The sequence below is a fragment of the Taudactylus pleione genome, unplaced genomic scaffold (genome assembly GCF_031769625.1).
Source record: "Taudactylus pleione unplaced genomic scaffold, aTauple2 ptg000524l, whole genome shotgun sequence".
In the NCBI taxonomy this organism is placed as follows: Eukaryota; Metazoa; Chordata; class Amphibia; order Anura; family Myobatrachidae; genus Taudactylus; species Taudactylus pleione.
Window position 1 is genome coordinate 5321117 of NW_028284926.1, and position 14139 is coordinate 5335255.

Sequence of the window (14139 nt, forward strand, 5' to 3'; positions counted from 1 at the left end):
CAGTCCTGTGTATACATCTGTAACATCAGCCACAGCTCAGCCAGCATAGAGACACCCACTACTGCTATCTCACATCTGTAATACCTCACAGTCCTGTGTATACATCTGTAACATCAGCCACAGCACAGCCAGCATAGAGACACCCACTACTGCTATCTCACATCTGTAATACCTCACAGTCCTGTGTATACATCTGTAACATCAGCCACAGCTCAGCCAGCATAGAGACACCCACTACTGCTATCTCACATCTGTAATACCTCACAGTCCTGTGTATACATCTGTAACATCAGCCACAGCTCAGCCAGCATAGAGACACCCACTACTGCTATCTCACATCTGTAATACCTCACAGTCCTGTGTATACATCTGTAACATAAGCCACAGCACAGCCAGAATAGAGATGCCCACTACTGCTATCTCACATCTGTAATACCTCACAGTCCTGTGTATACATCTGTAACATCAGCCACAGCTCAGCCAGCATAGAGACGCCCACTACTGCTATCTCACATGTGTAATACCTCACAGTCCTGTGTATACATCTGTAACATCAGCCACAGCTCAGCCAGCATAGAGACGCCCACTACTGCTATCTCACATCTGTAATCCCTCACAGTTCAGTGTATACATCTGTAACATAAGCCACAGCACAGCCAGAATAGAGATGCCCACTACTGCTATCTCACATCTGTAATACCTCACAGTCCTGTGTATACATCTGTAACATCAGCCACAGCTCAGCCAGCATAGAGACGCCCACTACTGCTATCTCACATGTGTAATACCTCACAGTCCTGTGTATACATCTGTAACATCAGCCACAGCTCAGCCAGCATAGAGACGCCCACTACTGCTATCTCACATCTGTAATACCTCAGTCCTGTGTATACATCTGTAACATCAGCCACAGCACAGCCAGCATAGAGACGCCCACTACTGCTATCTCACATCTGTAATACCTCACAGTCCTGTGTATACATCTGTAACATCAGCCACAGCTCAGCCAGCATAGAGACACCCACTACTGCTATCTCACATCTGTAATACCTCATAGTCCTGTGTATACATCTGTAACATCAGCCACAGCTCAGCCAGCATAGAGACACCCACTACTGCTATCTCACATCTGTAATACCTCACAGTCCTGTGTATACATCTGTAACATCAGCCACAGCACAGCCAGCATAGAGACACCCACTACTGCTATCTCATATCTGTAATATCTCACAGTCCTGTGTATACATCTGTAACATCAGCCACAGCACAGCTAGCATAAAGACACCCACTACTGCTATCTCACATCTGTAATACCTCACAGTCCTGTGTATACATCAGTAACATCAGCCACAGCACAGCCAGCATAGAGACACCCACTACTGCTATCTCACATCTGTAATACCTCACAGTCCTGTGTATACATCTGTAACATCAGCCACAGCACAGCCAGCATAGAGACATCCACTATTGCTATCTCTCATCTGTAATACCTCACAGTCCTGTGTATACATCTGTAACATCAGCCACAGCTCAGCCAGCATAGAGACGCCCACTACTGCTATCTCACATCTGTAATACCACACAGTCCTGTGTATACATCTGTAACATCAGCCACAGCTCAGCCAGCATAGAGACACCCACTACTGCTATCTCACATCTGTAATACCTCACAGTCCTGTGTATACATCTTTAACATCAGCCACAGCTCAGCCAGCAAAGAGACGCCCACTACTGCTATCTCACATCTGTAATACCTCACAGTCCTGTGTATACATCTGTAACATCAGCCACAGCACAGCCAGCATAGAGACACCCACTACTGCTATCTCACATCTGTAGTACCTCACAGTCCTGTGTATACATCAGTAACATCAGCCACAGCACAGCCAGCATAGAGACGCCCACTACTGCAATCTCACATCTGTAATACATCACAGTCCTATGTATACATCTGTAACATCAGCCACAGCACAGCCAACATAGAGACATCCACTACTGCTATCTCACATCTGTAATACCTCACAGTCCTGTGTATACATCTGTAACATCAGCCACAGCTCAGCCAGCATAGAGACGCCCACTACTGCTATCTCACATCTGTAATACCTCACAGTCCTGTGTATACATCTGTAACATCAGCCACAGCTCAGCCAGCATAGAGACACCCACTACTGCTATCTCACATCTGTAATATCTCACAGTCCTGTGTTTACATCTGTAACATCAGCCACTGCTCAGCCAGCATAGAGACACCCACTACTGCTATCTCACATCTGTAATACCTCACAGTCCTGTGTATACATCTTTAACATCAGCCACAGCACAGCCTGCATAGAGACACCCACTACTGCTATCTCACATCTGTAATACCTCACAGTCCTGTGTATACATCTTTAACATCAGCCACAGCACAGCCAGCATAGAGACACCCACTACTGCTATCTCACATCTGTAATACCTCACAGTCCTGTGTATACATCTGTAACATCAGCCAAAGCTCAGCCAGCATAGAGACACCCACTACTGCTATCTCACATCCGTTATACCTCACAGTCCTGTGTATACATCTGTAACATCAGCCACAGCACAGCCAGTATAGAGACACCCACTACTGTTATCTCACATCTGTAATACCTCACAGTCCTGTGTATACATCTGTAACATCAGCCACAGCACAGCCAGCATAGAGACACACTACTGCTATCTCACATCTGTAATACCTCACAGTCCTGTGTATACATCTGTAACATCAGCCACAGCTCAGCCAGCATAGAGACGCCCACTACTGCTATCTCACATCTGTAATACCTCACAGTCCTGTGTATACATATGTAACATCTGCCACAGCTCAGCCAGCATAGAGACACCCACTACTGCTATCTCACATCTGTAATACCTCACAGTGCTGTGTATACATCTGTAAAATCAGCCACAGCACAGCCAGCATAGAGACACACTACTGCTATCTCACATCTGTAATACCTCACAGTCCTGTGTATACATCTGTAACATCAGCCACAGCACAGCCAGCATAAAGACACCCACTACTGCTATCTCACATCTGTAATACCTCACAGTTCTGTGTATACATCTTTAACATCAGCCACAGCACAGCCAGCATAGAGACACCCACTTCTGCTATCTCACATCTGTAATACCTCACAGTCCTGTGTATACATCTGTAACATCAGCCACAGCACATCCAGCATAGAGACACCCACTACTGCTATCTCACATCTGTAATACCTCTCAGTCCTGTGTATACATCTGTAACATCAGCCACAGCACAGCCAGCATAGAGACACCCACTACTGCTATCTCACATTTGTAATACCTCACAGTCCTGTGTATACATCAGTAATATCAGCCACAGCACAGCCAGCATAGAGACACCCACTACTGCTATCTCACATCCGTAATACCTCACAGTCCTGTGTATACATCAGTAATATCAGCCACAGCACAGCCAGCATAGAGGTTCCCACTACTGCTGTCTCACATCTGTAATACCTCACAGTCCTGTGTATACATCTGTAATATCAGCCACAGCACAGCCAGCATAGAGACACCCACTACTGCTATCTCACATCTGTAATACCTCACAGTCCTGTGTATACATCTGTAACATCAGCCACAGCTCAGCCAGCATAGAGACACCCACTACTGCTATCTCACATCTGTAATACCTCACAGTCCTGTGTATACATCTGTAACATCAGTCACAGCACAGCCAGCATAGAGACACCCACTACTGCTATCTCACATCTGTAATACCTCACAGTCCTGTGTATGCATCTGTAACATCAGTCACAGCACAGCCAGCATAGAGACACCCACTACTGCTATCTCACATCTGTAATACCTCACAGTCCTGTGTATACATCTGTAACATCAGCCACAGCACAGCCAGCATAGAGACACCCACTACTGCTATCTCACATCTGTAATACCTCACAGTCCTGTGTATACATCTGTAACATCAGCCACAGCTCAGCCAGCATAGAGACACCCACTACTGCTATCTCACATCTGTAATACCTCACAGTCCTGTGTATACATCTGTAACATCAGCCACAGCTCAGCCAGCATAGAGACACCCACTACTGCTATCTCACATCTGTAATACCTCACAGTCCTGTGTATACATCTGTAACATCAGCCACAGCTCAGCCAGCATAGAGACACCCACTACTGCTATCTCACATCTGTAATACCTCACAGTCCTGTGTATACATCTGTAACATCAGCCACCGCTCAGCCAGCATAGAGACTCCCACTACTGCTATGTCACATCTGTAATACCTCACAGTCCTGTGTATACATCTGTAACATCAGCCACAGCTCAGCCAGCATAGAGACACCCACTACTGCTATCTCACATCTGTAATACCTCACACCCCTGTGTATACATCTGTAACATCAGCCACAGCTCAGCCAGCATAGAGACGCCCACTACTGCTATCTCACATCTGTAATACCTCACAGTCCTGTGTATACATCTGTAACATCAGCCACAGCTCAGCCAGCATAGAGACACCCACTACTGCTATCTCACATCTGTAATACCTCACAGTCCTGTGTATACATCTGTAACATCCCTCTACGCACATTGGCCCGTCACACACAATTACAGCAGGTCTGACCTGCGTATGCCATCACAGTGGATAATTTATGCACGCCGATGCAGCGGCATTCCAACCGACTGGCACGCCTGCTTTTCTCCTGCCACTCCCCCTTATCCACCCATAAACGCTCACGGCCTGCCACTCTCTCTGTGATGGATTCCTATGGGCGGATCGCGATTGCAGCGCACGCCGGTGTAGCTTATACGCATGCGCAGTGGTGAATAGACGCACGATCTGAGTACGCGGTTGCATTTGCGATCACTGCTGGATCAGGTCCTTGGAGTGGACTTTGGCTCCAGTTGGATCAGGACACCTGGGCATTGTCACCCATATGGATTAGAGAGTGTCAGACATTGTGTGTATACACAGCGGGTAAAATAATATAGAACACATCAACATTGTTCTCAGTAAATATATGTGTAATGGGGATATTATAATGACATTCTCACCAAATGAGGATTGTTTCCTGCACCTGTTACAGTTTTAGTCATTGTCGTCATTTTCTGATAACTTTGTGGTGTCTTTGTGACAGGATTTTATCTGTGCTTGAATCTCCGGCCTGGTGGCCATTTAGCGGCAGTCCGTGGAAGAGATTCGCAGGCGCTCAGTTCCAGGAATGCTCTGCGGTGCCCAGAATCGCGGGAAGGAAGGAGTCATCGTGATCATACCCATCGTCTTCTCCCATTATCCCGACCACAATCTCAAGCTCGGCAAACTGACCCTCCTGCTATCTGCCCTGGAGATCTCCACTGTAATTTCCAGTTACTCCACCGATACGAACGGCAGGACGTGGACGACATCAAAGTCTTCACAGGGCACGAGATGAGCATCCGGCAAAGGTTTATCGGGAAGCCGGACATCACGTACAGGATAATATCAGCCAAGTTGCCGGACATTCTCCCTATCTTGGAAATGCAATACGGGAAGAAAATAGAATTCTTAGAGGAAGCGTTGGCGTTTAGTGAGAAGTGGCGAGCTTCCCCCGCTGAGCGCGCCAGTCCTGGATGGCAGACAGGTACGTCTAGGTCGCTGTGTGTGGGGCTATTACTCTGTAAGCAAACTGGAAATTAACCTTATTGTCAGTATTTTATTATACATGGAAAACTTCTGCAGATCCCCACATCATGCCGCTTTTTATAGAATCCTCTTCGTTAGAACATGAAGAACGCCTATTGGTTTATGCGTAATAAAGTGCGATTTCCCTGAACCGCCACAATATCGGCGAATTACCGAAAAGGGGACTAGTACGTATTAGACAAACGTGGCAAGGAAAGGTAATCCTGCATACGTCATCAAGATGTGTAAGGAGCTAAACCTGGCACTGCAACCAGCACCCCTGGAGCCATAGCTGGCACTGCAACCCCTGCATATAGGGCCATAGCTGGCACTGCGACCAGCCCCCTGGAGCCATAGCTGGCACTTAGTCCCCTGTACATGGAGCCATAGCTGGCACTGCAACCCCTGCATATAGGGCCATAGCTGGCACTGCGACCAGCCCTCAGAGCCATAGATGGCACTTAGTCCCCTGTACATGGAGCCATAGCTGGCACTGCAACCAGCACCCCTGGAGCCATAGCTGGCACTTCGACGGCTGAACAGGGAGCCATAGCTGGCACAGCAACTCCTGCATATAGGGCCATAGCTGGCACTGCCATCAGCCCTCAGAGCCATAGCTGCACTGCCATCAGCCCTCAGAGCCATAGCTGCCACTGTGACCAATCCCCTGATCCATAACTGGCCCAGCGACCAGCCCCCTGGAGCCACAGCTGGCACTGTCACTGCGACCAGCCTCTGGGACGATTACTGTCACTGCAACATCGTTACTGTCCCTGTGATCAGGGCATGGAGCCATAACTGAAAAGTTTTTTTATAGTAAATTAAAATGTTCCAAGTAAAGCGAATAACAAATAATCTTTTACCTTACAATTCCCTGTTTGTTATTCCATATATATTCTTTATTATCCCTCTGCCCGTATACAGGGGAGTGGGTACTGAGTACTGAACAGGGTTGATCTGTTCTATGGTTGCCTATATGCACAACGGGGGCACCAGACCAGACCTCACACACGGAAGTGTAACTGTGAGTAACGTGTACAGTGCTGTCAGGTGTTGCCCACTGATGGTGCTCGGAGGAGTCAGTGCCGATGAGTCCCTGGATAGTGCAATCCTGGCGGGAGCCCCCTTCTTTATATACCGATGTCTGAGTCCACCTTCACTTTTATATGAACAAGATAAAACCCTGCAGCAGCCGCCGGTAATCCCATAGATTAGCTGTAGGGAAACTCTGGGGCACGCGCCAGTAAGACGGTCGCTCAGCCCTGTCTTACACCACCTGCTGCTCTTTTTCACTTTACATGGATTTATGGTCCATGGAAATGTCTTGTTTATAACTTAGGGAATCTGTCTGCTTATTTCATTACATTTACTCTGCTCCACAGCAGATACAGGGAGGGGAGGGATAGTTTTAATACCATTCCGGTTATAGATCATTCTAGGGCTGCTGTTATCTGCAATGTTATGGGAAGAATAACAGTGCGAGGTGTATATATAATTTCAGAAATCGTGAACGTATTATGGCCTAGCTATCTAGAACTGACGATATATAATGTGTATATGGAGGATCAGGCAGGGGGGAGGCGGTGGGTGAAGTAAGGGCAAAGTTTATAGCAGGTGATAGATGTTACAATAATTATAGCCAGTAATACACGCTTATGTATGAACATTAATGTTCCTGCCTGACACTAAACGGGCCAGGGGCTCCTGCCTGACACTAAACAGGCCAGGGGCTCCTGCCTGACACTAAACAGGCCAGGGGCTCCTGCCTGACACTAAACAGGCCAGGGGCTCCTGCCTGACACTAAACGGGCCAGGGGTTCCTGCCTGACACTAAACAGGACAGGGGCTCCTGCCTGACACTAAACGGGCCAGGGGTTCCTGTCTGAGACTAAACGGGCCAGGGGTTCCTGTCTGACACTAAACAGACCAGGGGCTCCTGCCTGACACTAAACAGACCAGGGGCTCCTGCCTGACACTAAACGGGCCAGAGTCTCCTGCCTGACACTAAACAGGCCAGAGGTTCCTCCCTGACACTAAGCAGACCAGGGGCTCCTGCCTGACACTAAACAGACCAGGGGCTCCTGCCTGACACTAAACAGACCAGGGGCTCCTGCCTGACACTAAACAGACCAGGGGCTCCTGCCTGACACTAAACAGACCAGGGGCTCCTGCCTGACACTAAACAGACCTGGGGCTCCTGCCTGACACTAAACAGACCTGGGGCTCCTGCCTGACACTAAACGGACCAGGGTCTCCTGCCTGACACTAAATGGGCCAGAGGTTCCTACACTAAACGGGCCAGGGGCTCCTGCCTGACACTAAACAGACCTGGGGCTCCTGCCTGACACTAAATGAGCCAGGGGTTCCTACCGGACACTAAACGGGCCAGGGGTTCCTACCGGACACTAAACGGGCCAGGGGTTCCTGTCTGAGACTGAACGGGCCAGAGGTTCCTGTCTGAGACTAACCGGGCCATGGGCTCCTGCCAGACACTAAACAGGCCAGGGACTGCTGCCAGAAATGAAGCTGCTTCTAAACCAGGGGTTCCCAACCACGGTCCTCAAGGCACACTAACAGTCCAGGTTTTAGGTATAGCCATACTTGAGCACAGGTGACTTAATTAGTACCTCAGTTATATTGATTTAACCATCTGTGTACAATCATGGACATCACTAAAGCCAGGACTGTTAGTGTGCCTTGAGGACCGAGGTTGGGAATCACTGTTCTAAACCAATCCGTATACTGTAGTTATCCGTTATATAATAGTCATCAGACCTGTGTGTCCTGAATGGAGGGTGCTGGACTCTTTCTCTTACACAGTGCTGGAAGACCCCCCCCCCCCCCCCCAGGCTCACGTGTCCCTTATGGTGAGCTAAGCTAAGGATGTAAATAACTGATATTGAATTAAAGAGCACATAATGTGTATATGGAGGATCAGGCAGGGGGGAGGCGGTGGGTGAAGTAAGGGCAAAGTTTATAGCAGGTGATAGATGTTACAATAATTATAGCCAGTAATACACGCTTATGTATGAACATTAATGTTCCTGCCTGACACTAAACGGGCCAGGGGCTCCTGCCTGACACTAAACAGGCCAGGGGCTCGTGCCTGACACTAAACGGGCCAGGGGCTCCTGCCTGACACTAAACAGGACAGGGGCTCCTGCCTGACACTAAACGGGACAGGGGCTCCTGCCTGACACTAAACGGGCCAGGGGTTCCTGTCTGAGACTAAACGGGCCAGGGGTTCCTGTCTGACACTAAACAGACCAGGGGCTCCTGCCTGACACTAAACGGGCCAGAGTCTCCTGCCTGACACTAAACAGGCCAGAGGTTCCTCCCTGACACTAAGCAGACCAGGGGCTCCTGCCTGACACTAAACAGGCCAGAGTCTCCTGCCTGACACTAAACAGACCAGGGGCTCCTGTCTGACACTAAATAGGCCAGAGGTTCCTGTCTGAGACTAAACGGGCCAGGGGTTCCTGTCTGAGACTAAACGGGCCAGGGGTTCCTGTCTGACACTAAACAGACCAGGGGCTCCTGCCTGACACTAAACGGGCCAGAGTCTCCTGCCTGACACTAAACAGGCCAGAGGTTCCTCCCTGACACTAAGCAGACCAGGGGCTCCTGCCTGACACTAAACAGACCAGGGGCTCCTGCCTGACACTAAACAGACCAGGGGCTCCTGCCTGACACTAAACAGACCAGGGGCTCCTGCCTGACACTAAATGGGCCAGAGGTTCCTACACTAAACGGGCCAGAGTCTCCTGCCTGACACTAAACGGGCCAGGGGCTCCTGCCTGACACTAAACAGACCTGGGGCTCCTGCCTGACACTAAACGGGCCAGAGTCTCCTGCCTGACACTAAACGGGCCAGGGGTTCCTACAGGACACTAAACGGGCCAGAGCTTCCTACCGGACACTAAACGGGCCAGGGGTTCCTACCTGAGACTAAACGGGCCAGAGGTTCCTACCGGACACTAAACGGGCCAGGGGTTCCTGTCTGAGACTGAACGGGCCAGAGGTTCCTGTCTGAGACTAACCGGGCCATGGGCTCCTGCCAGACACTAAACAGGCCAGGGACTGCTGCCAGAAATGAAGCTGCTTCTAAACCAGGGGTTCCCAACCACGGTCCTCAAGGCACACTAACAGTCCAGGTTTTAGGTATAGCCATACTTGAGCACAGGTGACTTAATTAGTACCTCAGTTATATTGATTTAACCATCTGTGTACAATCATGGACATCACTAAAGCCAGGACTGTTAGTGTGCCTTGAGGACCGAGGTTGGGAATCACTGTTCTAAACCAATCCGTATACTGTAGTTATCCGTTATATAATAGTCATCAGACCTGTGTGTCCTGAATGGAGGGTGCTGGACTCTTTCTCTTACACAGTGCTGGAAGACCCCCCCCCCCCCCCCCCCAGGCTCACGTGTCCCTTATGGTGAGCTAAGCTAAGGATGTAAATAACTGATATTGAATTAAAGAGCACATATGTCTATTATAGTCCATCAGTTTTTACTAAACACTGGAATAATAAGTAAGTGAGGGTTTCTTCCAATGTCCCAGAGAGTATGCAGACATCACATCTACATTGAAAATGTAAGATCAACATTTATTATGTCCATATTTCAGTTAGGGATAGAATTAGCCTAACAGCACATTGTTGACATTTGAACAATGTCAACATTACATTAGTGTTGACATGGTTAATTTCAACATTATGAACATGTTGACATTACAACCATGTCGACATAAATGTTGATAATATATACCACACCCTTTGTACCAAGCTTATTGAAGGCATACTTGCATCCGGGCTGTAACTAGGGTGGAGCAACATGTGCCACGGCACAGGGCATCGCAGGGCAGGGGGCGCTGTTTGTTGGAACCTGTCAATTTTCTTTTATAATCATTCTAACCTGTAGCTTCCTCTTCTATTATCCCCGGAATCTCCTGGCCACCCCTATCTCCTCCCTGGCCAACTCCCCCTCCCATATCGCCACATCCTCAGTCAAATCCTCCTTTATTTAACACACACATTTCAAAATACTGTGATACCCGGGACTCAAACCCATTACCTCTCACATGGTACTCAGACACCTTACACATGGAGCTATCTGGTCCTGCTAGGGAAACCTGCGAATTCTACCTATGAGTCACAATATATTTTTGTAAAAAATAATCAGCATTGCAGCCGAGCAGATCTATGTAGTGGGTGACTGCTGGGGACAGGATGTGGCTGCATACTACATACATTTGCCTAGTTGCAATGGTTTTAAATTGACAATTACAAGTAGCTTCATATAGTTACATTTCACAGGCTTACTTTGCAGGAGTAAGTAACTCCATGACTGCAATGTAAGAGGTGAGGGGTTTGAGTCCCGGATATGACAGTTTTGAGAAATGTGTGTTAAATAAAGGAGTGTGTAACTAAAGGTGCACATTTTCTCCTGTAATTACAGGAGCCATCCTGCCTATCAATGTGAGAGGTGCTAGGTTGAAGTCCTGGGTATGACTGCGAAGAAATTTGTGAATTAAAATAAAGGATAATGTAACTGAATGACAAGGAGCTCTCAAGTTAAGTGCATGAATGTGTTATAAGAGGATTGGTGTCCACATCCATTTTCTTGGAGTGTTCTTAAAATATAAGTGCTCTATAAATGTTACATATATGTATATGTGTGTGTGTCGTGGGAAGAGGCATCATACTATAGCATGTGCTTTCTCTGAGTGCCAGGGCTTGTTGGAACTTTTCGTCCAACAGGCCGGGGTGTGGGGAGAATAAGGGGGGCCCTGTCTGTTGCAAGTATACTGGGCCTCACAATTTCCAATGACAGCCCTGAACACAGCCACCGATTCCCGACCCAGGTGTTACCAGCACACCTCGAGTACCCTTGCCGATGAGTTCAGCTGCCGGTGCAGGGTACATACACAGCCCTCCCCGCCGCTGATATTTGCTTGATATGCACTACAAGTAGTACTCTTTTATACCTTCAGTCGGTGATCTACACTGCCGGCTCCAGGCTTGCGCACGACTGCTCTAATGGATAAATCCTGCTGCACAACAGACCCCTTGGATAAGAGAAGTGGTCTCCGACAGATATGCCCTATCTTTCCTGAGGCGACCCCCCCCCCCCTGCAGTTCTTTTACACAGGCCCTCCATCAGACCCAAGCAAGGCCCTGCTGCTCCAAAAGGCCATTCAGTCCTTACTGCTGTCAGGAGTAATAATTCCGGTCCCCTCCGCACAGCTAGGGAAGGGCTATTATTCTACACTTTTCTTAGTTCAGAACCCAACGGGTCTCATTGACCTATCCTCAACCTCAAGTCTCTGAACAAGTTTATCAGGGTGTCCAGGTTTCGTATGGAAAACCTTATCTCTATTATCCTGGCTATGGAGCCTGGGGACTTTCTGGTGTCTCTGGACATTCAGGACGCTTACCTACATGTACCTATAGCGCCTTCTCATCAGCAATATCTCCAGTTTGCTATACTACAGCAACATTACCAATTTCAGGTTCTGCCTTTTGGCCTTTCCACGGCTCCTCAGGTTACCAAGATCATGGCAGTTATGGCGGCCTATCTTCGTCGTCAAGGGATCTGACTGCTCCCATATTTAGACCACAAATTCTTCACCACCATCTACAGATAACCATTGCCTTTCTACAAACGCACAGTTGGCTGATCAACTGGAAAAAGTCTTCCTTGACACCTTCTCAAAGAGTGGTACATCTGGCAGCTATCCTGGACTCTCAGGTTCAGAGAATCTTCCTAACGGCAGACAAAATCTCGGTATTACAGCAATGGGTGCGCAGACAACTACACATTCCCCGAGGGTCAATTCACTCTGCAATGCAGACCCTGGGATCCATGGTGCCCACCTTCGACATGGTAGAGTTCGCTCAGTTTCACTCCAGGCCCCTACAGCTCCTGATCCTCGCCAGGTGGAACGGGCTGCCTCACCTGCTTAGATCCCAGATGATGAGCCTCTCCCCAGAGGTTCGCCTGTCTCTGGCCTGGTGGCTACAGTTGTCCCACTTGAAAAAGGGATGCCCCTTTTGACACAAAACCTCCGTGGGTGGGGCCCGGTGACTGGCTAGCACTCGTTCCAGGGCCGCTGGACTCCAGCTGAGGCGGTCTAACCAATCTTAGAACCCCGAGCCATCTACAGAGCTCTCACTCTGGCTCAGGATATTCTTCAGAGCAGGCCAGTACAAGTACAGTCCGACAATGCCACGGCAGTGTTCCACCTCAATCACCAGGGAGGCACTTGAAGTTGAGCAGTAATGTCAGAAGTGTCCTGCATTCCCACATGGACCAAATGCCATCTCTCAGCCATCTCCGCAGTGTTCATCCCAGGAATTCTCATTTGGGAAGCTAATTTCCTAAGCCGTCACGATGTGCATGCAGGAGAGTAGTCTCTACACCCAGAAGTCTTATCAGCTTCTGGTGGACAAATGGGGTCTACCAGATGTGGATCTCTTGGCCTCAAGACACAACCACAAACTTCCAGTGTATGGAGCCAGGACAGGGGACTCCAACGCGGGCTTCATGGACGCATTATCTGTGAAGTGGATCTTCCATTTGGTGTACCTCTTCCCTCCAATATCCCTTCTTCCTTGAATTGTTTGGAAGTTCAAACAGGAAGGGGGGACAGTCCTGTTGATAACTCCGGCTTGGCCCAGACGCCATTGGTACTCCAACCTTCAAAGTCTCTCCATAGATGTTCCTCTATAACTTCCTTTACGATCAGACCTGTTGTCTCAGGGTCCCTGTCTACATCCGGACCTGGCCCGTCTGTCTTTAACGGCTTGGCTCTTGAGACATCCCTACTAAAGTCCAAGGGATTTTCTAGCTCTGTGGTTCAGACCATGATCAGAGCTCGTAAACCGGCCTCTGCCAGGATTTATTACCGGGTATGGCATATATATTTCCAGAGGTGTGCCCCATGAAACTTAGATCCTCAAGTTGTTAAGGTTTCTACAATACTTGCCTTTCTTCAAGCTGGATTGGATCTTGGACTCCGCCTAGCATCTCTGAAAGTGCACGTCTCTGCTCTGTCCATCTGGTTCCAGCGCACAATTGCTCCTCTACCGGATGTTCACACCTTCTTCCAGGGTGTCCAACGTATACAACCTCCCTTTGTCCCTCCTGTGGCTCCGTGGCATTTGTCAGTGGTTCTCCACACACTTCAGGAACCTTCAGTCGAACCCTTGGAATCGGTGAATGTCAAGTGGCTCACTGCGAAGATTCTGTTTCTTCTGGCTATAGCATCTGCCCATAGGGTATCGGATTTAGGGGCACTCTCATGTCGCTCCCTCTTTTTAATCTTTCATTAGGACAGGGCTGTTCTTAGAATGCGCCCAGGCTTCCTTCCCATAGTGGTTTCTCGTTTCCACATTAATAAGGAAATTGTGGTTCCTGCCTTTCAATCACCAGACCTCTCGGCAGGTGAGGCC

At 48.8% G+C, this 14139-nt stretch overlaps 1 protein-coding gene across 1 annotated transcript in view; it reads left to right on the forward strand.

Annotated features, from left to right (window-relative positions):
- Positions 1-14139, forward strand: part of SNAP47 (synaptosome associated protein 47) — a 116435-nt gene that overhangs the window by 26789 nt on the left and 75507 nt on the right. Inside the window, 3 exon segments of the mRNA XM_088450800.1 lie at positions 5158-5246; positions 5249-5371; positions 5374-5640. Coding sequence (XP_088306926.1) covers positions 5158-5246; positions 5249-5371; positions 5374-5640 — 479 coding nt within the window.